We start from the raw sequence: 25,657 nt of genomic DNA on the forward strand, positions 1-25,657 counted from the left end.
ATCTTTACAGGATGCCCACTCGCAGGGAGAGAAGCGACAGTACTGAATTTCCTCCATTTGTGGACAGACTGATGATCACACAGGTCTTTGGAAATGCTTTTATAGCAGTTTCCAGCTTCTCGCATCTCCACAGTACTTCTTCTAAGGTCCTCAAAGTTGTTTTGATCAAGGCACGGTGCACATAAACAGATCTTCCTTGAGAAGAGCAGGCTCTGTCAGTAACCTGACTTTGTGTCTTTTTTTATAGGGCAGGACACCTCTACAACCCACACCTCCAATCTCATCTCATTGATTGGAACACCTAACTCTAAATAGCTTTTGTAGATGGCGTTACCCCAGAGGCTCACATACCTTTTCCAACAAATACATGTAATATTTGATCATTTTTTCAATAAATAAATGAACAAGTACCAAGTTTCTGTTATATTTAATTGGATTGTGTATCTATTTTAGGCTTTGCATGAAGATCTGATCACATTTTAGGTCATCTTTATGCAGAAATAGAGAAAATTCTACAGGGTTAACTTTCTAGCACCATTGTAAGCTTGTAAAGAGAGCTTTTGGCACATTGGAATTCATAAATCAGGGTACAGGAGTTGGAATGTTATACTGAAATTGTGTAAAACGTTGATGAGGCTGAATCTGGAGTGTTGTGTGCAGTTCTGGTCACCTACCTACAGAACAGAGATCAATAAGGTTGAAAGAGTACACAGAACATTTACAAGGATGGTGCCAGGACCTGAGTTATAGGGGAAGGTTGAACAGGTTAGGACCTTACTCCCTGGAGGGCAGATTTGATTGAGGTGTATACAATTATGGTAAATGCAAGCAGGAATTGTCCGCTGAGGGAGGGTGAGACTCAAACTGGAGGTCATGGGTTCAGGGTGAAAGGTGAAGTATTTAAAGGGAACCTGCACAGGAGCTTTCTTCACTCACGTTCCACCAGGGTCAAGGACAGCTTCTGCTCTGCTGTTATAAGATTACTGAGCACAATCAGAGTGTGGAATGAGCTGCCAGCATAAGTGGTGCATGTGTGTTCAATTGCGACCTTTAAGGGTAGTTTCAATAATTACATGGCTGGGAGGGGCACGGAGGGCTAAGGGATAGGTGCGGTCAATGGGACTAGGCACAATAACAGTTTAGCATGAACCAGGTGGACCAAAGGGCCTGTTTGTGTTGTAGTGTGCTATAACGCTACAACAGGGTGGCTGAAGGGCCTATTCCTGTGCTGTACTCTTTTCTATGTTCTCAGAGATCTTCACGGACCTCCACTTTAAATAGCCAACCCCTTAGCTTATAACTGTTTCCTGTTGTGATCTTCCCACCAGTCGAAGCATCTCCACATCCAACCCTTTGAAGTACCCTCAAGGTCTTCCATGTTTGCACGTTCCCAATAAACCAACTGTGTAGACACCACAAACAAGAAAGCACATCAGCACCTCCATTTCTTCAGGAGGTTTAAGAAATTTGGCATGTCTCTGTCAGCCCCGTTCGGATGCATTGCTGCTTGGTATGGCAACTGCTCTGCCCAAGACAGAGTTGTGGACACAGCACATCATGAAACCAGCCTCCCCTCTATGGAATCTGTCTCTACTTCTTGTTGCTTTGGTAAACCAGCCAACATAATCAACTGCCACATCCATCTCGGACAATCTCTCTTTTCCCCTCACCCATCAGGCAGAAGATACGAAAGCCTGGAAGCGTGTTCCACCAGGGTCAAGGACAGCTTCTACTCTGCTGTTGTAAGATTACTGAGTGTTTCCCTAGTACAATCAGATGGACTCTTGACCTCATGATCTACCTTGCCATGGTCCTAGCCTGCCTGCAGTGCAGTGGAGGACATTGTCAAATGGTGCAAGCTGAATCATCTGCAGCTCAACATCATTAAGACAAAGAAGATGGTAATGGACTTTAGGAAGATTATGCCTGCACTGCTCCGTTACTGTTAATGGTGAGGACGTGGATGTGATGAGGACCTACAAGTACCTGGGGTGCACCTGGATGACAGATTTGAGTGGAGCACCAACACAGAAGCTGTGAACAAGAAGGGCCAGAATCACCTCTACTTCCTGAGGAGACTGAGGTCCTATGGAGTGTACAGGCCTCTCCTTCACATGTTCTACCAGCCTGTCGTCACCAGTACAATCTTCTATGTGGTGGTGTCCTGGGGCAATGGCATCAACATGAGTGATGCCAACAGGGTCAATAAACTGGTGAGAAAGGCTGGCTCTGTTAAAGGAATCAAACTGGACACACTGAGGCTGTGGTAGAACAAAGGACCCTGTGGAAAATCCTGGCAATTCTGGACAATGTTTCTCACCCTCTGCATGCCACCTTGGCTGAACAGAGGAGCACGTTTAGTAATAGACTAAGACAACTGTGTTGCTCCAAAGAGCGCGATTTGAGGTCATTCCTACCCTCGGCCATTAGACTCTATAATGAATCAACCTATGGCCGGGAAAGTGACGACCCCCCTCCTGTTAGACTGTGATAACTTTTTCTTTTATTTTCTACTTCTAATCTAATATTTGTATATCTGTGCACTTGCTACTGTGACATTGTAGTTTCCTTTGAGATCAATAAAGTATCTATCTTTGTATTACCTCACTGTATTTGTGTATGGAATGATTTGTATAAAATGCAAAACAAACTATTTTCATCATCTTCAGTAAATGTGGCAAAAAAGGGCAAAAACTTTTCTCAGGTGCCCACATGATATTCTGTGCTGAAACAAAAATCTCCCTTCACTCTGACACACCCACTAAATTCTCCATTGATCCCATTTCCTTTTAAACCTTTAAAAATTCCATCATCACATCACTGCACAGAGTGCTCTTGGCTACAGGACACTCCTTGGACATCAGGGTTTGGAATACCATTGCAGAGATTTACAAGGATGTTGCCTGGATTGCGGAGCGTGCCTTATGAGAATAGGTTGAGTGAACTTGGCCTTTTCTCCTTGGAGTGACAGATGATGAGAGGTGACTTGATAGAGGTGTATAAGATGATGAGAGGCATTGATCCTGTGGACAGCCAGAGGCTTTTTCCCAGGGCTGAAATGGCTGAAATGAAGGGACATAGTTTTAAGGTGCTTGGAAGTAGGTACAAGGGTGATGTCAGAGGTAAGTGTTTCACAGAGTGGTGGGTGCGTGGAATGCACTGCCAGCAACTGTGGTAAAGGCGGATACAATAGGGTCTTTTAAGAGACTCTCACATAGGTACCTGGAGTTTGGAGACATAGAGGGCTGTGCAGTAGGGAAATTCTAGGCGGTTTCCAGAGTAGATTACGTGGTCGGCACAGGATTGTGGGCTAAAGGGCCTGTAATATGCTGTAGATTTCTATGTTCTAACACTGCACTGTGTCCACATGACCCTAAAGAAGTGAGAGATCTGAGAATCTCATGGAGCCGTTTCAATGCAGAGGTCGCTTCTGTTCAATTTGTAGTTGTTTGGGGAAAGAGACGTGCCTGACGCCCAGTCCCACGGGGGGCAGGGAGAGAACGGTGTGTCCAACGCCCAGTCCCCAGGGGAATACAATTTTAAAAAAGGCCATTTCTCTGTCTCAGTTCACTTCCTTTATTTTATATTTATAGACCTTGCAATTGCAAAATAAAATTGCTTGGTAGCTCAAGAACATTACAAAGAAGATAAATTCACTGTGTGTTTACACAATATGTTTACTTGAAAATGAACAAAAAACCTTACTAAAGAACCAAAAATAAAACAAGAGGAAACCTCTGGTGAAGCAGACCAATTTCTTCAGGTTCGGTGATCTGTATACTGAAAACATCTGGGATTCTCTGCTAACTCTTACTGAGTCCCTGGGAGAAGAGTGGGTGGGGGGAGGGGGTTATGGGAAGGAAATCTGCTGCTCTGTGGCAAATACCCCCCCCCCCCCACTCTCTCCCCTCTGATGAGGAGAGCTGGGTCTGTTCGACACGGACTCAGACATGTGATCGCACAGGAACTAGCTGTGAGGTGCACAGGTTCTCATGTGAGAGAGGTCTCTCTCTCTCTTGTCCGCCTCGCTCCCCCCACCTTACAATAGTCTGCAGAGAGTGAGTGTGTGTGTGTGTGCGTGTGTGTGTGGGCGCGGCCCTGCTCACTCCCACTCCCCTCTCCCCACCCCACACCCTCTGATCTCCATTTCCGACAACCCGAAGCAAGGTTCAGGAGGATCCCAGGTCAGATAATTCCGAGCCGGGGGGGTGGGGGGGGGGGCCACAGGATCAGCTACCTTTACATACACAGTGCCCGAGCGAGGGAGTGTGTACGATGCCTGGGATGGGGCTACAGCGTGTCCAATGCCCCATCCCGGGGACGGGGCAGAGGGGGCATGTCCAACACACCATTCTGGGGAGGGCACAGAGTGGGTTGTGACAACGCCCCATCCCGGGGGCTGGGGGCAAAGAGGGTGTGTCCAACGCCCCATCCTGGGAGGAGGACAGAGAAGACAGTGTCCAATGCCCCATCCAGGGAGGAGGGGGGCAGAGGGAGGGATGGAAGATAAGTTGCTAGGGGTTGGGTGGGGGGGGGGGGGGGTGAGAGACAGAGACAGGGAACAAAATTGGAGAAGATCCCTTGGGGGTTTTGAAGTTCGTCTATAGATCCCCCACCCCCACAAAGGTGTCCTACATCAAAGAGGCCGTCACAGGGGTCAGATTCTGTCACCAAAGCCTGGAACAAAAACTACTCGTCCTCCACTAGGCCGTGTGCGTAGTATAACTGCACAGGTATGTGCGTGGAGTGAACAAGGGATGACAAATTCAACCCCCTACACCTGCGGGGTGGTGGGGGGGGTTTTATTTCAGGAGAGAGAGGGGGATGTACATATTTGGGTGGGATCATTGCCCCTGATTGAAGGGAAGGGGTGGGGACAGGGCAGGTGAAGATACTGGCTACAGTGTGGGAGTCTAAGATCATGCCCCCACCCCCTTTCTTACTGAGGGTGGGGCCCACGACATAGGGAGTTCTCCATCTCTCTCTCCTGAATCCCCCACAGTTTGAGCACCCCCTTCCCTCCCAGTCCCATGTGCAGAATTTCTGTTGGCTTCTGCCCCCAACACCCCCCCCCCACCCTGTGAGTGAACTTGCAGGAGGGGTTATTCAGGGCTTCTGCTGTTTATGGGAGGAGGGCTGGGGTGGGGGGGGGGGGTGTGGGGCATGAAAAAACAAACAAGGGAGGATATATCGAGAGAGAGAGGGGGAGTGGGGAGTGAGGGGGAGAGAAGAGGGAGAATGCGGGACAGAGAAAGGACAAAGTGGAGGAAAGAGGGTGAAGATGGGGGAAAAAGTGAAAACAGGGATGAGGAAGTGGGGAAAGAGGGGAATGTGGGACAGAGAGAGGGAGAGGAGGGGTGGGAGGAGTAAGCAGAGGGGGAAAGCAGGCATGTGAGGTCTGAAAGCGAGGGAAAGAGTGAGAGCAGGTGGGAGGGACGGTATGGTATGGGCAGCAGGAAGGATGAGGAGGGAAAGGGTTGAGTCCAGTGTGTTCAGCCAGTGTGCTGAGTACAGGCAGCGGGAAGGGCTGCCCAGTGCGACAGCTCACTGGACGGCCTGTTCATTGGCACTGCTTCCAGAGTCCTGGGGCTTCATCACGTCCGGCAGCTCTGGTGGGCTGGAGAACGGGTCGATACGCAGTGGTTCAAACTGGTCATCTGCAGTGGGCCAGACAGAGAGGTAGGTTAGAGTGCAGGGCTGGACAGTAACATCCTCCCCACATTCCCGCGACCCCCTTCCTACTTATGCCCCTCCCCATTCTGCAATCACCTTCTTTCTGTCTCTGTAATCGCCACCGCCTTACACCCCCTCCCTGTCTTGCTAACCTCCCCCTACACACCTCACCATCTCTGAGAGACAAAGACAAACAGAAAGGGAGCGGTCAAGAGATCATAAGACATAGATGCAGAATTAGGCCATTCAGCCCATTGAGTCTGCTCTGCCCTTCAATCATGGCTGATTTATTTTTCCCCACTCAATCCCATTCTCCTGAATTCTCCCCTTCCCCCACTAATCAAGTGCAAAAGTAACAGGGCTGTTGTCATGGGAGTCTTCAACTTTCCTAACAGAGGAAAGGACAGTGGTTGGGTCTCTGCACTGAGTTGTCTCTGTGACTCGGAAGGGAAGAGGGAAGATGAGGCACGCTGTGGTGATAGGGGATTCGTCAATTAGGGGGACAGACAGTGGGCAAGTAAGAGTTTCCCCAGATAGTATGTTGCCTCCTGGGTGCCAGGGTCCAGGATATCTCAGATTGAGTCCTCAACATTCATAAGTGGAAGGGTGAACAGCCAGATGTCGTCATCCATGTAGGTACCAATGACATGGGTAGGACGAATTACAACAGAGTTCAGGGAGTTAGGTGCTAAATTAAAGGACAGTACCCTCCAGGGTTGTGACCTCAGGATTGCTACCCGTGCCACGTGCTAGTGAGGCTAGAACAAGCAAGATTATACAGTTTAATATGTGGCCAAGGATTTGGTGTAGGAGGAAGGACTTAAGATTTTTGGATCATTGAACTCTCTTCCAGGTGGGACCCATACAGAAGGGATGGTTTGCACCTGAACCGGAAGGTGACTAATATCCTAGCGGGAAGGTTTGTTAATGCAGCACAGTGGGGTTTAAACTGGAGTTATAGGGGGATGGGAATCAGAGTGCCAGAAGAGCTTATGGAGAGGTTGTGGAGGCAGATGTTGGTGAGACCTCAGACAAAGTTAGGAATTAAAAGGCTGAGCATGGGGGCAACAAAATAAAAAAGGGTGAATACAGGACTGAATGCGCACAGTATACGGAATAAGGTAGATGAACTTGCAGCACAATGGCAGATTGGCAGGTATGATGTTGTAGGCATCACTGAATCATGGCTGAAAGATTATAGCTGGGAGCTTAATGTCCAATGATACACATTGTATCGAAAGGATAGGCAGGAAGGCAGAGGAGGTAGCGCATCTTTGTTGGTAAAAAAAAAAGAAATTAAATAGTTAGAAAGAGGTGACATAAGGCCAGAATCATTGTGGATAAAGCGAAGCAGTTGCAAGGGTAAAAAGACCCTGATGGGAGTTGTATACAGACACCCAAACAGCAGTAAGAATTTGGCCTAAAAATTACAACGGGAGATAGAAAATGCATGCCAAATGGGCAATGTTACAATAGTCATTGGGGACTTCAATATGCAGGCAGATCGGGAAAATCAGATTGGTGCTGATTTTCTGGGGGGGGGGGGGGGAATTTCTAGAGTGCCCACAAGATGGCTTTTCTGAATTGGGTGTTGTGCAAGTACCGGAATTGATTACAGAGCTTAAGGTAAAAGAACCCTTAGGGGCCAGTGATCATTACATGATCGAATTCACCCTGAAATTTGAGAAGGAGAAACTAAAGTCAGTTATATCAGTATTACAATGGAGTGAAGGGAAATACAGAGGCATGAGAAAAGAGTTGGTCAGAGTGGTTGGAAAAGAACACTGGCAGGGATGACGGCAAGGCAGCAATGGCTGGAATTTCTGGAAACAATTCGGAAGGCATAGGAGATATACATCCCAAAGAGGAAGAGGCATTCTAATAGAAAGATGACACAACCATGTCTAACAAGAAAAGTCAAAACCAACATAAAAGCCAAAGAGAGAACATATAATAGAGCACAAATTAGTGGGAAGTTAAAGGATTGGGAAGCTTTTAAAAACCAACAGAAGGCAACTAAAAAAAATGTAACTAAGGTAAAGATGAAATACAAAAATAAGCTAGCCAATAATATTAAAGAGGATCCCAAAAGTTTCTTTAGATACATAAAGTGCAAAAGAGAAGTGAGAGTGGATATCGGACTGCTGGAAAATGATGCTGGAGAGGTAGTAATGGAGAACAATGAAATGGCAGACGAACAAGTATTTTGCATCAGTCGTTACTGTGGAAGACACTTGCAGTATCGTGGAAGTTCCAGGAGTCATGTAGAGTGTGAAGTTACCATAACTAGAGAGAAGGTTCTTGGGAAACTGAAGGTCTGAAGGTAGATAAGTCACCTGGACCAGATAGTATACACTCCAGAGTTCTGAAAGAGGTGGCTGAAGAGACTGTGGAGCCATTAGTAATGACCTTTCAAGAATCTCTAGATTCTGGAATGGTTCTGGAAGACTGGAAAATTACAAATGTCACTCAACTCTTCAAGAAGGGAGAGAGGCACAGGCCAGTTAGTCTTGACCTCTGGTTGGGAAGATGTTGGAGTCGATTATTAAGATTCTCAGGAAACTTGAAGGCACATGATAAAATAGGCCACAGTCAGCATGGTTCCCTCAAGGGAAAATCTTGCCTGACAAATCTGTTGGAAATCTTTGAATTACAAGATAGACAAAGGAGATTTGCTTGGTGTTATGTACCTGGATTTTCAGAAGGCTTTTGATAAGGTGTCGCACGAGGCCACTTAACAAGCTACGAGCTCGTGGTATTACAGGAAATATTTTAGCATGGATAAAGCAATGGCTGATTGGCAGGAGGCAAAGAGTGGGAACGAAGGGAGACTTTTCTGGCTGGCTGCTGGTGACTAGTGGTGTTCCATAGGGGTCTGTGTTGGGACTGATTCTTCTTATGTTATATGTCAATGATTTGGATGATGGAATTGATGGCTTTGTTGCAAAGTTTGCAGACAATATGAAGATAAGTGGAGAGCAGGTAGTTTTGAGGAAGTAGAGAAGCTACAGTAGGATGTAGACAGATCAGGAGAAACGGCAAAGAAATGATAGATAGATAGATACTTTATTCATCCCCATGGGGAAATTCAACTTTTTTCCAATGTCCAGATGGAATACAGTGTTGGAAAGTGTACGGTCATGCACTCTGGTAGAAGAAATGAAAGGGTCGACTATTTTCTAAATGGAGGGAAAATACCAAAAAAAAAACTGAGGTGCAAAAGAATTTGGAAGTATTTGTGCAGGATTTTCTGAAGGTTAATTTGCAGGTTGAGTCCGTGGTGAGGAAGGCAAGTGTAATGTTAGCATTCATTTCAAGAAGATTAGAATATAAAAGCAAGGATGTAATGTTGAGACTTTATAAAGCACTGGTGATGCCTCACTCGGAGTACCCTGAGCAGGTTTGGGTCCCTTATCTTAGAAAGGATGTGCTGAAACTGAAGAGGGTTCAATGGAGGTTCACGAAAATGATTCCAGGATTGAACAGCTTGTCACATGAAGATCATTTGATGGCCCTGGGCCTGTGTTCATTAGAATTCAGAAAAATGAGTGGTGACCTCACCGAAACCTATTGGATGGTGAAAGGCCTTTTTAGAGTGGATGTCTTCTATGGTGGGAGAGTCTAAGACCAGAGGACACAGCTTCAGAGTAGAGAGATGAGGAAGAATTTCTTTAGCTAGAGTGGTAAATCTGCGGAATTCTTTACTACAGGCAGCTGTATAGGCCAAATTTTTACGTATATTTAAGGCAGAGGTTGATAGATTCTTGATTGTTTAGGGCATGAAGGGATACAGGGCGCAGGCAGGAGATTGGGGCTGAGAGGAAAATTGGATCAGCCATGATGAAATAGTGGAGCAGATGCGATGGGCCAAATGGCCTAATTCTGCTCCTATATCTTATAGTCTTATGCTGTCAGATCTCTTGGTGGGTGAACACTGGAGAGTGACCATTAATTTGTCATTAATTAGGATGGGGGAATTATGATATTAGGCAGGAACTTGGGAGCATAAATTGGGAATGCACGTACTCAGGAAAAGGCACAATGGAAATGGGGAGCTTTTGCTTGCTGTTCTAGATAGGTTTGTCCCATTGAGGCAGGGAAAGAATTGAAGGGTGAAGGAACCATGGTTGACAAGGGATATGAAGCATCTTATCAAGAGAAAGAAAGAAGTTTACTTAAGGTTTAGTAGCAAGGATCAAACAAGACACAAGAGAATTACAAGGAAGCCAGGAAGGAACTTAAGAAAGGATGGGAGAGCGAGAAGAGAGCATGGTGATTAGAATTAGGGAAAATACCAAGGCATTCTACATGTGAAGAACAGGAGGGAGACCAGAGTGAGGGTAGGATTATTCTAGAAACATGCACTTGGAGACAGAGGAGGAAGTTTTTAATGAATACTTTGCTTCAGTATTCACCAATGAGAGAAACCTTGAAGTCTGTGAGGACAGTGTACATCAGGCTGATATTTTGCAACAGTCGGCATTACAAACGAGGATATGCTGGAACTACAGAAAATCATTAGGATAGATAAGTCCTAGGGCCATACGAAATAGAAATATAGAAAATAGGTGCAGGAGTAGGCCATTCAGCCCTTCGAGCCTGCACCGCCATTCAGTATGATCATGGCTGATCATCCAACTCAGAACCCTGTACCTGCTTTCTCTCCATACCCCCTGATCCCTTTAGCCACTAGGGCCATATCTAACCTCCTCTTAAATATAGCCAATGAACCGGCCTCAACCGTTTCCTGTGGCAGAGAATTCCACAGATTCACCACTCTCTCTGTGAAAAAGTTTTTCCTCATCTCAGTCCTAAAAGGCTTCCCTTTTATCCTTAAACTGTGACCCCTTGTTCTGGACTTCCCCGACATCGGAAACAATCTTCCTGCATCTAGCCTGTCCAATCCCTTTAGAATTTTATACGTTTCAATAAGATCCCCCCTCAATCTTCTAAATTCTAGTGACTATAAGCCTAGTCAATCCAGTCTTTCTTCATATGAAAGTCCTGCCATCCCAGGAATCAATCTGGTGAACCTTCTCTGTACTCCCTCTATGGCAAGAATGTCTTTCCTCAGATTAGGGGACCAAAACTGCACACAATATTCTAGGTGCGGTCTCACCAAGGCCTTGTACAACTGCAGTAGAACCTCCCTGCTCCTGTACTCAAATCCCTTTGCTATGAATGCCAACATACCATTTGCCTTTTTCACCGCCTGCTGTACCTGCATGTCCACCTTCAGTGACTGGTGTACAATGACACCCAGGTCTCGTTGCACCTCCCCTTTTCCTAATCGGCCACCAATCAGATAATAATCTGTTTTCCTGTTCTTGCAACCAAAGTGGATAACCTCACATTTATCCACATTAAATTGCATCTGCCATGAATTTGCCCACTCACCTAACCTATCCAAGTCACCCTGCATCCTCTTAGCATCCTCCTCACAGCTAACACCGCTACCCAGCTTCGTGTCATCCGCAAACTTGGAGATGCTGCATTTAATTCCCTCGTCTAAATCATTAATATATATTGTAAACAACTGGGGTCCCAGCACTGAGCCTTGTGGTACCCCACTAGTTACTGCCTGCCATTCTGAAAAGGTCCCGTTTACTCCCACTCTTTGCTTCCTGTCTGCCAACTAATTCTCTATCCACATCAATACCATACCCCCAATACCGTGTGCTTTAAGTTTGCACACTAATCTCCTGTGTGGGACCTTGTCAAAAGCCTTTTGAAAATCTAAATATACCACATCCACTGGCTCTCCCCTATCCACTCTACTAGTTACATCTTCAAAAAATTCTAAAAGATTCGTCAGACATGATTTTCCTTTCACAAATCCAAGCTGACTTTGTCCGATGATTTCCTAATATACCCTAAGTTACTACAGGAAGTGAGGGAAGAGCTGCAGCACTTTGGCAATGATCTTTGTGTCCTCACCAGCCACATGAGCAGGGGTAACCCTGGTAATTATAGACCAGTGAGTCTTATTTCAGTGGTGGGCAAATTATTGAATCGGATTATTAGAGAGAGGATTTATGACTATTAGGAGAAGCATAGCCTGATTAGGAATAGTTGGGGCTAGTCACGCCTCACAAGCCTGACTGAATTCTTTGCGGACGTGACAAAGTACATCGATGAAGGTAGAGCAGTGGACGTGGTGTCTGTGGATTTTAGTAAGGCTTGATAAGGTTCTCCACAGTAGGCTCATTCAGTAGGCATAGGATCCAGTGAACCTGGCTATGTGGATCTGGATTTGTCTTGCCACTAAAGGCAGACTGTGGTAGTAGAGCGAGCATAGTCTGTCTGGAATCAGCGACCAGTGGTGTTCCACTGGGGTCTGTTCTGGGACCGCTGTCCTTTGTGATTTTTATAAATGACTCGGATGAGGAACTGGTAGGCTGTGTTGGTAAATTGCAGGTGACACAAAGGTTGGTGGTGTTGTGGGTAGCGTAGACAGTTGTCGTGGGTTACAATGGGGCGTTGACAGGATGCAGATTTGGGCTGAGAAGTGGTAGATGGGAGTTCAACCCGGTAAAGTGTAAAGTGATTCATTTGAAAGGTTGAATTTGAAGGCACGATAATGGCAGGATTCTTAGCAGTGTGGGGGATCTTGCAGTCCACACCCATAGATCCCTCAAAGTTGCGGCGGAGGTTGATAAGGTGGTTAAGGCAGCACATGGTGTGTTGGCCTTCATAAGTCATGAGTTAGACCACTGTGCTATATTGTACCTGCCACTTCTTTGCCCATTCTCTCAAACCAGCAGAGGTGGGGTGAGGGGGAGGGAGAGAAAGGGCAGAAACAGCAAGATTGAGGGGGAGGAGGCAGTGAGTGAAGTGATGGCGGGTGGACGACTCTGTCTGTGACGAGCAGCCCCATCTCCTACAGTCCCCCCAACTGTGGCTGAATGAGAGATACTCTTTTTCTGCGTGAACGCAGGAAACTATCTGCCCACACACGCCTTGCTTCCTCTGACTGGCAGCTCAGAGTGAGGGGTGGGTGTTGTGGAGTGTGCAGGGGTGTGGGACAGCATGGCTCCTGGGAAGGGGCAGGGAGGTTAAAGGGAACTAAGGGGAATATCTCCAGAGGTCCAATCTGTATACCGACTGGTGCCTCGCAGGGGGAGATCTGTTACCTGACCGGTGTCTCTTACTATTTCTTTTGGGAGTGGGGGGGGTGGGGGTTTGGGAATCTATAACACTGTTAGCAGAGGCTGTACAGAGGGGTGAGATCAGCCAGTGTTGTGGACTCCGAGTTACTTCCAAATAGGGTCAAGGGAGTAGAATTGCAAATGGCAGAGGGTTGGGGACATACATGTGGAGAGCGTGGAGCATGAGGCTGATGGTGGGGGTAAAGAGGGCAAGCAGAGCAGGCCCAGAGGAAGCCCTCCAGCCCTCTCCGCCCCAGGAATTACTAATTACTGCAGCTGACACCACCATCCTCAGAATATCTTCCCCTACCCGTCTAAAGCTCCCCCCCTACCACCCCGCCGTATGGCCGGGGATGGGAAATGGGAGAGAGCAGCATCTTGGAACGCCCCTCTCCCCCTCAAGCTGTGGGACACTCACCCAGCGATTTGAAGGCCAGTCCCACTGTGGCCGGCGCTTGGGGTCGGGCGGTCTGGCTGGTGAAGCCACAGTCACCCAGCGTCTTCGCGTCGTCCAGCAGCTGGTCATCCTGTGGGGGGAGGGGGAGGGAGAGGCGAGTTGGAGACAGAGTGTAAAAACAAGTTAGTGTTGTGTAATTGTTCGCCTCACAGGTACAGACACACAAGTATTCTCGCTGCGACTCAGATGGTTGATGAGAGGATCCACCGTCTCGCCCAGCGCAGGGCCAACCCCCTCACCAAGAGGCAGCTCCTCTATCACCCACTGAAGGACAGTGCACTGCACAGGTCTCTCCTCCAGGAGCAGAACGAGGCCATTCAGTCCATTCACTCTTTAAACCACATCCGATTTTTCTCTCAAACCCATTCTCTGGCCTTCTCCCTGCAGCCCTCAACTTCCTCACCAATCAAGAACCTATCAACCTCTGTCTTAAATACACCCAGTGATGTGTTTTCCTCTTTATTTTGACACTGTGTCCTTGGATCGCAAGCTCTCCCACTGATGTGGACGTCCTCTCCACGTCCATTCTATCCAAGCCTTTCAGTACCTGGGAGGTTTCAATAAGATCCCTCTCCTCATCTCTTCCTCTTGAACTCAAAGGTACAGGCCCAGAGCCAGCAAACACTCATCATTCTTTAACCAATTCAGTCCCAGAATCATCAACGTGAATCTCTCTGAGCCCTCTCCAATGCCAGCACGTTCTTTCTAAAATATAGGGCCCAAAACTACTCACAATACTCAGAATGTGGTCTGACCAATGACGTATTATAAAGCCCCAGCGTTGCATCCTTCCTTTTAAATCAGGAATTTTTGTATACATTACACTGTTCACTTATAGTTCCATACATGACTTACTCTGTAGAGGTGTGGGGAAATACATACTCAGTTTTTCTACTCCAAAAGAAAGTTAAACGAATTGTAAATAAGGCAAGTTATTATGAGCCAACCAATCCACTACTTATTCAACTAAACACTTCAAAATTCAGAGATTTTGTAGATTTTAAAATAATACAAATTATGTATAAAGTAAAAAATGAACAGTTACCATAAAGTATCCAAAGATTGTTTAAAATGAGAAAGGCAACATGATTTGAGAGGAACATGTATATTTCAAAAACAAAGGATAAGAACAAATGTAAAAAATCATTGTATTTCAGTCAGAGGGGTGAATCTATGGAACAGTTGTAGTGAGAATTTAAAAACATGCACCACACTTAACAAGTTAAAAAAATTATTTAATGAACAAATATAAAATACATGATATTAAATGAATGGGAGTAATGTATATAAATGATACTTGGAATTGGATTTTGTGTTAAATGATTATGAATTTTTTTGTTTTTGATGTGATGACTGACGCCAAATATGTTGTTGTCTCAGTAAGAGGGGTGGGAGTAATAAGCTGTAGCTTCAGCCTACACCCTTTCGGTTTGTTTTAAAGAATATCTATGTTTTTTGTTGTGATTTTGTCCTATGAAATCACCGTTGTAAATGATGCTTTTTGTTATGTTTGTACTGACCGAAATAAATTAATTTCATTCATTCATATTCTATTCCTCTGAAAACGAATGCTAACATCGCATTTTCCTTCCTTACAATCGACCCAACCTATAAGTTAACCTTTAGGGAATCCAACACAACTAAGGACACCCTCTTCATCACCAACATGGTGGAATAAGCTGATACAGCTCTCCTGCATTCAGCTAGAATAAAAAGTGAGGCAGAATGCACAAGAAGTAAAGTTCATGGGAATCTTGATCAGCTGAGTAAGCAGGCCAAGGAATGGCAAACAGAGTTTAGTTTGGATAAGTGCAAGATATCGCTTTTTGGCGAGTCAAATCAAAGTAGGACTTTCACAGTGAACAGTAGGGAGTGTTGTAGAACAGAGGGAGCATTGAGCTCGGGTACGGGATTCCCTGAGAGTGGCAGCACAGGTAGAACGGGTGGTGAAGACGATGTTTGGCACGCTGACCTTCAGCGCACTGAGTACCCGGGTCGGGAGGTCATGGTGCGTTCGTACGGGATACACTTGGGAGCACTGTGCTCGGTTCTGGTTGTCCCACTAATGGGAACAATGCCATTAAAGTGGAAAGAGTGCTGGTGATTGATAAGGATGTTGTTGGTACTTGAGAGACAGGCTACACAGGCTAGATTTTGATTCTTGGGGGAAAGGAGACCGAGTGATCTTGTAGAGATGTCTAATATCACTAGGGGCATAGATAGGGTGAATACAAACAGTCTTTTTCACTAAAGGCGGGGAATCAAGAACAAAGGGCACAGGATTAAGGTTAAAGGGGAGATTTAATTGGCACTTCCCCCCCCCCCCCCAACCTGAGTGTGGTTAAAATATGGAACAAGCTGCAGGGGCATTAACAACATTTAAACTGCATTTGGACAGATACATGAATAGGAAAGACTTCAAGAAACAAGGGCTAAGTTCAGGCAAATGGGACTGGCTTGGCCGGGGCATCTTGGTCAGCATGGAGCTGATGGGCTGAAGGGTATGTCGTTGTGCTGTATGACTCTACAAGGTGTGTCAGGATGGCAAAATCCACTCTAACACTCATTATCACACTAGTATCAATATTTATTTTGCTTTTCAATTAATGTTACATTAACTCATGTTTATCCTCGTACTCCGCCACTGCAGATAAAAGCTAATTTCATGGCATTGTGTAATAACAATCCAGTTAAACGAAGATTAAACTGATTTTTTTTCTCCAAAAAGTTATTAATTAATAATAAGCTAGACAGAGTGAAGCTCCCTCAACACAATCCCATCACACACCCCCAGGGTCAGACAAAAGAGTGAAGCTCGCTCCGCATCATTCCATCACACACTGCCAAGGTCAGACAGGGTGAATCTCCTTCTGCGCTGACTCATCACACATTCCTGGGATCAGAGACAGAGTGAAGATTCCCTCCGCAATGTCCCAGGACATTGGGAACCGCAGTGCATAAGCATAAACACAAACAAACAAACACACACATACACACACAACTTTGTACAGTTCAGATGGACTCTTCACCTCCCAATCTACCTCGTTATGGCCTAGCAACTTATTCTCCACCTGCACTGTGCTTTCTCCATAACTGTAACAGCTCCTTCTGCACTGTTACTGCTTACTGCACTTATACTACCTCGACATACTGATGTGACAAAATGATCTGTACGGATGGCAGTATGAACAAGGCTTTCCACTGCAGTCCAATGTTACCCTCCCTTCTGGCATCCCCGGGTATCAGTTACACACGCTCCCCCTCGTCACCGGAGTGGGCGTACGCAGGATTCACCAGGATGTTCCCAGGACTGGAGGGCTTGAGAGACTGGAGAGGGCCGGGACTGTTTTTCCTGAAGGAAAGGCCAAAGGGTGCCCTGGCGGAGGTTTATAAGACCACGAGAGGCAAATAGAAAAGATGCACAGACTTTGTCCGCAGGGTTGTGGAAATCAAGAACCAGAGGGTATAAGCTTTAAAGTGAGACAGGAGAAATTTTATAGGAAGCCAAAGGGGCAACCTTTTCACCCAGAGGTTGGTCAGTATTTGGAATGAGCTGCTGGTTGAGGTAGGTACGTTCACCAGTACCTGCTGTTTAAAAGACAGGACGTGGATAGAAAACATTTAGAATGTGAGGTCCCAACTTGGATTCCACGGACCCCTCATTAAAAATGTTGGGCACTTCTGGCTTAGAGGGATTTAGGCCAAAACACAGGCAAACAGAACTAGCTTAGATGGGAATCTTCGTGAACACAGACCAAATGGGTTGAAGGGCTGGATTCCATGATGTATGGCTCAGTGACTCAATGATTCTCGCTCTTCTCCCTCCCTCCACTTTGGGAGGTTAAATCAAGGAAGGTCCTTCATAGAGAACAGCAGAGCCCTGGGGAGTGTTGAAGAACAGAGAGACCCAGGGCTACATATACATGACTCCCCTGGGACTCCCTGAAAGTGAAACCACTAGTACTCAGGGCAGTGAAGATATTTGACACGCTGGCATGGAGTACAGGAATTGGGACGTCACATTACAGCTGTACAAGATATCAGAGAGACCATATGGAGAATTGTGTGCAGTTCAGGTCACCCAGCTATATGAAGGTGAGTTTAAGGTGGAGAGAGTGCAGAAAAGATTTGCCAGGGCATGGCTGGGACTGTTTTTCCCTGGAGCGAAGGAGCTGAGGGGTGACCTCTTTATAGCTTAGATAAGTTGACCAACTCTTTCTTACCCAGAGGAGGGAAGTCTAAGTGTAGAGGGCAATATGCTCAAGGTGAGAGGGGAATGTTTTAAAAAGGGCAGACTTTCATCCAGAGGGTGGAAGGGATATGGAATGAGCTGCCAGAGGAGGTGGGAGAGGCGGATACAATTAATTGTACAGGTACACAGATAACCAAGTTGAAGAGGGATATGGGACTAATGCAGGCAAATGGGGGCTAGGTAGACGTGTTAGATAGCAGGGTCGAGTTGGGCAGAAGGGCCTGTTTCCGACTCTATATTTCGATAATGAACCATACATCAATTTACCTGACAGGAATAAACCAACTCTCAGGCAGAGCAGAAGACAACACCACCACCTGCTGGCTGGAGCGTTACCTCAAACGTCTCCTCTCTCCTGCACACCACCACTTTGATCCCACTAACCTTTAACCTACCACCCATGGGTGGGATTCACAGGCACCAATTAATTCCCAACCTCCCGCCTGTTGTTGAGACACTGGATGAAACCAGAGCTTTTGGGAGAAACCCACATTTACACAGAAAATACGCAAATTCCCGCACGTAAACACGCAGGCAGGGCAGGGTTCTCTCTGCAAGTTTAACAATCTCGCAATTCTTAACAATGGGAGATATGCAGCGAGTTTCCTGCAGGAAACCAACACCATTCCACGAGATGAGTCCACTTGGCTCCTGGAGTGGCAGGGAGGGGTCTACGTGAGCCACCTCAGTTCCATCACTAGTGGGGTGGCAATCTCGTTGGCCCTAACATTCCAGTAGAAATGATCAAAGTCCAGGATATCATTCCCAGTCATCTGCTCCACCTTGCTGTGTGCCTGGACAGTGTACCATTGCTATTTGTCAACGTGTATGCCCCCGGGGACAGGGTGTTGCAGATGCACCTGTTCTACCAGGTGTTCACCCTGCTGAGTTCCATCAACGCCGGAGACTGCGTCATCCTCAAGAGGAGATTTCGACTCTACCCTCGAGGAGGGGGATGACTCTGGTCTCCAGCATCAATGAAGAAGTTAAAGGAGTTAGTGGGCTCCTTTGGCTCCTTGGCTTCCTGTTCCTAGTTCCTTCTTGAGATGGTCGGGGATGGAGGGGAGGGCCTGCATAAACAACCCTCTATATGCCTTAGGCATATGCCTCCTGCACTAGTAGCCTCCATGCAGCCTGTGGCATGCTCACACCACGACACGTGGATGCAGTTTGCTGCTCTGCATTTGCAGGGTGGGGTCCAGGTATGGACATTTTAACAACCATCTGCTGAAGGACAGCCGATTTCAGGGCCACACGAGGACTTCTGCTCCTCCTTTCTACGGTGGGATGTGGGTTTTGCCCACACCCGGTTTCTATGTCAGGAGTACACTAGTGGGTTGATAAAGATGTGGGGCTCTGAGATTGAGCAGTTTGAGAGAGAGTTGCTCCACTTAGAGCCCTGCCTTGGCCCAACTGCTGAGGATTCACAGCTATACCAGAAGGAAGGATTCACTGAAAGATCTGTAGCTCCAGCAGCCCCGAGATGCATGCGTGCTGCAGGATTTGGACTATGGCTCACCCTACTTCTATTCATTAGAGAAGTGGAGGAGAGCAGTTCCTAGCTTCTGAATGCGCCTGATGAAATCAACGAAGAATTATTCTCTTTCTATGAGCCCTTGTTCTCGCCAGACCCAGCAAATGTGGAAGCATGCAGGGAGGTCTGGGAGGGTTTGCTGATGGTCAGGCTGGCTGCTCCAGATTTGAGCTGAGCTGTCTCAGCTCACCTTTCAATACACCCTTCAATTTTAAAAGACTAGTTCCTGTCCTGTAACTATGGTTCCCATGTTTGTGACACTCCCATGAGTGGAAGATCTCAACACCTATCCTGTCAAGCTCGTTACAATCATATATATTTTAATAAGGACATTCTTCTGACTTCCAAGAAATGCAGGCCCGAACAAGGATCTCCTTGACCACAGACAATGGAGCTCTATTCCTCATTTTACAGCCCTTCGAGCAATTCCTGAGGGTCAAGTCCCCCAGCCTAGATGCCCTGACCATTGAGTCACTTCAAGCTTTCTGGGATGTCCTGGAAGATGATCATAGTCTTGTTCTAGACGACAGCCTAGGCACTAGGAAGATTCACCTTTTGTGATGGAGAGCTGTCATGTACCTATTGCCCAAGGAAGGAGATCTGAAGTGTCTGGTCTCCATTTTGTGTGTGGACTGTTGGCAATGGCCAACAGTCTTGGCTCAGTGTTGGGGTAGGTGATCCATGCTGACCATTGCAATGTAGCACTGGGCCTGTCCATTCTGGACAATGTTCATCCAGTTCGGGATCTGATCCACCTGCTCCAGGACACTGGGTCCCTGGCAGCATTTCTCTCTTTTGACCAGGAGAAAGCATATGACTAGGTATGACAGTTTCCTGGTGGGCACTCTGCAGGCCTGGACCACACCTTGTAGCATGGGTTTGGCTGTTACACTCCGCCACAAAGTGCCTCATCAAGGTCAATGGATCGTTGATGGCGCCCACTCCCTTTCACAGGAAAGTACGTCAGGGAATCCTCAAGTCTCACTGGTTGTACACCATCTATGTAGGGCCAGTCCTGTGTCCAGCTCAGAGGGTCTAGTTCTGTACAAGTTGGGCACGGAGGTTGCCTGTCGGCCTATACCAGTGATGTGCTCCCAATTTGACAGATCCCGGTGACCTGCAGTTGATGCCAGGTTTACGCAGCTCCATCATTCCCCAGGATCAACTGGGCAAAGTGTTCCAGACTCTTAGTGGGTCAACGGCAGGTAGACTCCCTGCCGGGGGTGATGAAACATTTTGCTTGGAGCACCAAGCATCTTCCTCTGGGAGGCCTGGCTGGCGAATTGGGAGGACCTAGAGGTGAATGTCATGGCCTGGCTCCTGAGGGTACTTTCCTACCGAGGTAAGGTTTTTTTGGTATCGAATGGCCATGTTGCAGAGGAAGTTAGTGGACTTCTTCTGGGGCAGCAGGAAATACTTTGCAGTGGTCCCGAGTCTCCTGATTGGAAATGGTAGACAGTTGCCGGTGTGCGTCTGCACACATGTTGGTGACTCTTGGTCTCAGGACCCTGCAGAGACTGCTGTAGTCCAAGCACCCTCTCTGATGTCATGTGTTCATGACGGCCCTACTTCAGAGTGGCCACCGCCTTAACGAAGTGGCTTGGCTATCTCTGGTGGACGTCAGCCGTGCTGTTCTGCAGAGGCTGCCTGGCTTCTATCAGGACTTGCTAAGGTCTTACCCCAGCCCTACATCATTGGGTGCTGGTGCAGCTCAGGTCAGTAGAATGATTCTAGCTGAGCCCAGCTCTGCTCAACTGGAGTTTCTTGTTGGCCCCAAGCCACAGATTCTTATCTGGGAGCTGGTCCCTCAAAATTTGAGCCATCTCACATTGATACCTGCAGTCCCTTTCAGAGCTGCAGGTAGGGGATACCTATATGAGCTGCTACCCTGCGCCATCCATTTCCTAGCCATTGTTCACCATCCCAACATGCCGTGTATCAATCTTCACACCTGGGAGCCAGTTCTGTTATGGTGCCCTCCCCTTGTACACGGATCTCCCAGCTGCTTGTCACTTCTGCTGGCTGGAAGAAACCATGAACCATATGTACATGGGAGTGCACGAGGCTGCAGCCCCTACTTGCATATCTGAGGGGGCTGTTTCTTGTCTTCTGGCTGCATTTTAGCCCCACCCTCTCCATCTTTGGTTATCCAGTAAAGAGGGGAAAGGGAGGGAGGAGGGTGTCCTAGTTAACCTGCTTCTGGGGTTGGCTAAGATAGTTATCTGTGGGTCCTGGAGACAGACTGGGCTCACTGCCTGGAAATGTTCAGGGGTTATGACTGGAAACACAACACGTGGCATCCATGGGGAACAGAGGTGATTTGAAACCGCTGGGCACCGCAGGGATAAAATCTTCAAGGGATCTTGAAGAAGATGAGAATGCGTTAATTTAGTTTGTGTTAGTCATGATTCGGACGGGTTTTGTTTGTGATTGTACATTGGTGTAGTGGCATGAATTTGTAATAAGCGTATTTTTGTAAAATGAAAGGGGGCAAACACAGAGTAAAGCTCCCTCCACACCAGAATATCACATACTGTATTCCCGGGGTCAGATACTGGGCGAGGCTCCCTCCACACCAGAATATCACATACCGTATTCCCGGGGTCAGGTACTGGGTGAGGCTCCCTCCACACCAGAATATCACATAATGTATTCCCGGGGTCAGATACTGAGTACAGCTCCCTCCACACCAGAATATCACATACTGTATTCCCGGGGTCAGATACTGGGTGAGGCTCCCTCCACACCAGAATATCACATACTGTATTCCCGGGGTCAGATACTGGGTGAGGCTCCCTCCACACCAGAATATCACATAATGTATTCCCGGGGTCAGATACTGAGTAAAGCTCCCTCCACACCAGAATATCACATACTGTATTCCCGGGGTCAGATACTGGGTGAGGCTCTCTCCACACCAGAATATCACATACTGTATTCCCGGGGTCAGATACTGGGTGAGGCTCCCTCCACACCAGAATATCACATACTGTATTCCCGGGGTCAGATACTGGGTGAGGCTCCCTCCACACCAGAATATCACATACTGTATTCCCGGGGTCAGATACTGAGTAAAGCTCCCTCCACACCAGAATATCACATACTGTATTCCCGGGGTCAGATACTGGGTGAGGCTCCCTCCACACCAGAATATCACATACTGTATTCCCGGGGTCAGATACTGAGTACAGCTCCCTCCACACCAGAATATCACATACTGTATTCCCGGGGTCAGATACTGGGTGAGGCTCCCTCCACACCAGAATATCACATACTGTATTCCCGGGGTCAGATACTGGGTGAGGCTCCCTCCACACCAGAATATCACATACTGTATTCTCGGGGTCAGATACTGGGTGAGGCTCCCTCCACACCAGAATATCACATACTGTATTCCCGGGGTCAGATACTGGGTGAGGCTCCCTCCACACCAGAATATCACATACTGTATTCCCGGGGTCAGATACTGGGTGAGGCTCCCTCCACACCAGAATATCACATACTGTATTCCCGGGGTCAGATACTGGGTGAGGCTCCCTCCACACCAGAACATCACATACTGTATTCCTGGGGTCAGGTACTGGGTGAGGCTCCCTCCACACCAGAATATCACATACTGTATTCCCGGGGTCAGATACTGAGTAAAGCTCCCTCCACACCAGAATATCACATACTGTATTCCCGGGGTCAGATACTGGGTGAGGCTCCCTCCACACCAGAATATCACATACTGTATTCCCGGGGTTAGATACTGGGTGAGGCTCTCTCCACACCAGAATATCACATACTGTATTCCCGGGGTCAGATACTGGGTGAGGCTCCCTCCACACCAGAATATCACATACTGTATTCCCGGGGTCAGATACTGGGTGAGGCTCCCTCCACACCAGAATATCACATACTGTATTCCCGGGGTCAGATACTGGGTGAGGCTCCCTCCACACCAGAATATCACATACTGTATTCCCGGGGTCAGATACTGGGTGAGGCTCCCTCCACACCAGAATATCACATACTGTATTCCCGGGGTCAGATACTGGGTGAGGCTCCCTCCACACCAGAATATCACATACTGTATTCCCGGGGTCAGATACTGGGTGAGGCTCTCTCCACACCAGAATATCACATACTGTATTCCCGGGGTCAGATACTGGGTGAGGCTCCCTCCACACCAGAATATCACATACTGTATTCCCGGGGTCAGATACTGGGTGAGGCTCCCTCCACACCAGAATATCACATACTGTATTCCCGGGGTTAGATACTGGGTGAGGCTCCCTCCACACCAGAATATCACATACTGTATTCCCGGGGTCAGATACTGGGTGAGGCTCCCTCCACACCAGAATATCACATACTGTATTCCCGGGGTCAGATACTGGGTGAGGCTCCCTCCACACCAGAATATCACATACTGTATTCCCGGGGTCAGATACTGGGTGAGGCTCCCTCCACACCAGAATATCACATACTGTATTCCCGGGGTCAGATACTGGGTGAGGCTCCCTCCACACCAGAATATCACATACTGTATTCCCGGGGTCAGATACTGGGTGAGGCTCCCTCCACACCAGAATATCACATACTGTATTCCCGGGGTCAGATACTGGGTGAGGCTCCCTCCACACCAGAATATCACATACTGTATTCCCGGGGTCAGATACTGGGTGAGGCTCCCTCCACACCAGAATATCACATACTGTATTCCCGGGGTCAGATACTGGGTGAGGCTCCCTCCACACCAGAATATCACATACTGTATTCCCGGGGTCAGATACTGGGTGAGGCTCCCTCCACACCAGAATATCACATACTGTATTCCCGGGGTCAGATACTGGGTGAGGCTCCCTCCACACCAGAACATCACATACTGTATTCCTGGGGTCAGGTACTGGGTGAGGCTCCCTCCACACCAGAATATCACATACTGTATTCCCGGGGTCAGATACTGAGTAAAGCTCCCTCCACACCAGAATATCACATACTGTATTCCCGGGGTCAGATACTGGGTGAGGCTCCCTCCACACCAGAATATCACATACTGTATTCCCGGGGTCAGATACTGGGTGAGGCTCTCTCCACACCAGAATATCACATACTGTATTCCCGGGGTCAGATACTGGGTGAGGCTCCCTCCACACCAGAATATCACATACTGTATTCCCGGGGTCAGATACTGGGTGAGGCTCCCTCCACACCAGAATATCACATACTGTATTCCCGGGGTCAGATACTGGGTGAGGCTCCCTCCACACCAGAATATCACATACTGTATTCCCGGGGTCAGATACTGGGTGAGGCTCCCTCCACACCAGAATATCACATACTGTATTCCCGGGGTCAGATACTGGGTGAGGCTCCCTCCACACCAGAATATCACATACTGTATTCCCGGGGTCAGATACTGGGTGAGGCTCTCTCCACACCAGAATATCACATACTGTATTCCCGGGGTCAGATACTGGGTGAGGCTCCCTCCACACCAGAATATCACATACTGTATTCCCGGGGTCAGATACTGGGTGAGGCTCCCTCCACACCAGAATATCACATACTGTATTCCCGGGGTCAGATACTGGGTGAGGCTCCCTCCACACCAGAATATCACATACTGTATTCCCGGGGTTAGATACTGGGTGAGGCTCCCTCCACACCAGAATATCACATACTGTATTCCCGGGGTCAGATACTGGGTGAGGCTCCCTCCACACCAGAATATCACATACTGTATTCCCGGGGTCAGATACTGGGTGAGGCTCCCTCCACACCAGAATATCACATACTGTATTCCCGGGGTCAGATACTGGGTGAGGCTCCCTCCACACCAGAATATCACATACTGTATTCCCGGGGTCAGATACTGGGTGAGGCTCCCTCCACACCAGAATATCACATACTGTATTCCCGGGGTCAGATACTGGGTGAGGCTCCCTCCACACCAGAATATCACATACTGTATTCCCGGGGTCAGATACTGGGTGAGGCTCCCTCCACACCAGAATATCACATACTGTATTCCCGGGGTCAGATACTGGGTGAGGCTCCCTCCACACCAGAATATCACATACTGTATTCCCGGGGTCAGATACTGGGTGAGGATCCCTCCACACTGCCCCATCACCCACTCCAGGGACAGCCACACATTAGGAAGAGGCAAACTGTCACCACACCTTGTAGAGTCGCTGGTCCTCAGGCAATCGCTTCAAGATGCCCTCGACTACCTTCTTCAGCTCCAGAACTGTGGTCGATTCTTTGGCATCGGTGAATATTGTTGTCCTGTGTCGGCGAATCATTAAAAACACATCCTGTTGGGGGGGGGGGGGGGGCAAAAGGAGACGTTAGCCCTTCCAGAACAGCAGGTACCCCCAGTTCAATCACATACTAACAGGAATGGAAGTGTAGCTTCCAACATCCCATCCCAGACTCCCGGGGTCAAACACAGGCTGAATCTCCCCCACCGTACCGTCCCATCACACAATCCTGGGTCAGACAGAGTGAGAAGACCTCCACACCATTCCACCACACTCTCTGCACTTTACTCTCTGTACACCCATGATTGTGTCGCCACCCACAGCTCCAATCTGCTAATTAAA

At 47.8% G+C, this 25,657-nt stretch overlaps 1 protein-coding gene across 1 annotated transcript in view; it reads right to left on the reverse strand.

Moving 5' to 3' along the window:
• Positions 1–3,552: 3,552 nt before the first annotated feature.
• elob (elongin B) overlaps positions 3,553–25,657 on the reverse strand; it is a 35,769-nt gene continuing 13,664 nt past the window's right edge. The window contains exons 2-4 of the mRNA XM_073033892.1: positions 25,235–25,369; positions 13,240–13,348; positions 3,553–5,657 (exon numbers count right to left, since the gene is read on the reverse strand). Of these exons, the coding sequence (XP_072889993.1) occupies positions 5,545–5,657; positions 13,240–13,348; positions 25,235–25,369 (357 nt within the window). The 3' untranslated portion in view covers positions 3,553–5,544. The remainder of the gene's footprint in view (positions 5,658–13,239; positions 13,349–25,234; positions 25,370–25,657) is intronic.

The sequence above is a fragment of the Hemitrygon akajei genome, chromosome 31 (assembly GCF_048418815.1).
Source record: "Hemitrygon akajei chromosome 31, sHemAka1.3, whole genome shotgun sequence".
NCBI lineage: Eukaryota > Metazoa > Chordata > Chondrichthyes > Myliobatiformes > Dasyatidae > Hemitrygon > Hemitrygon akajei.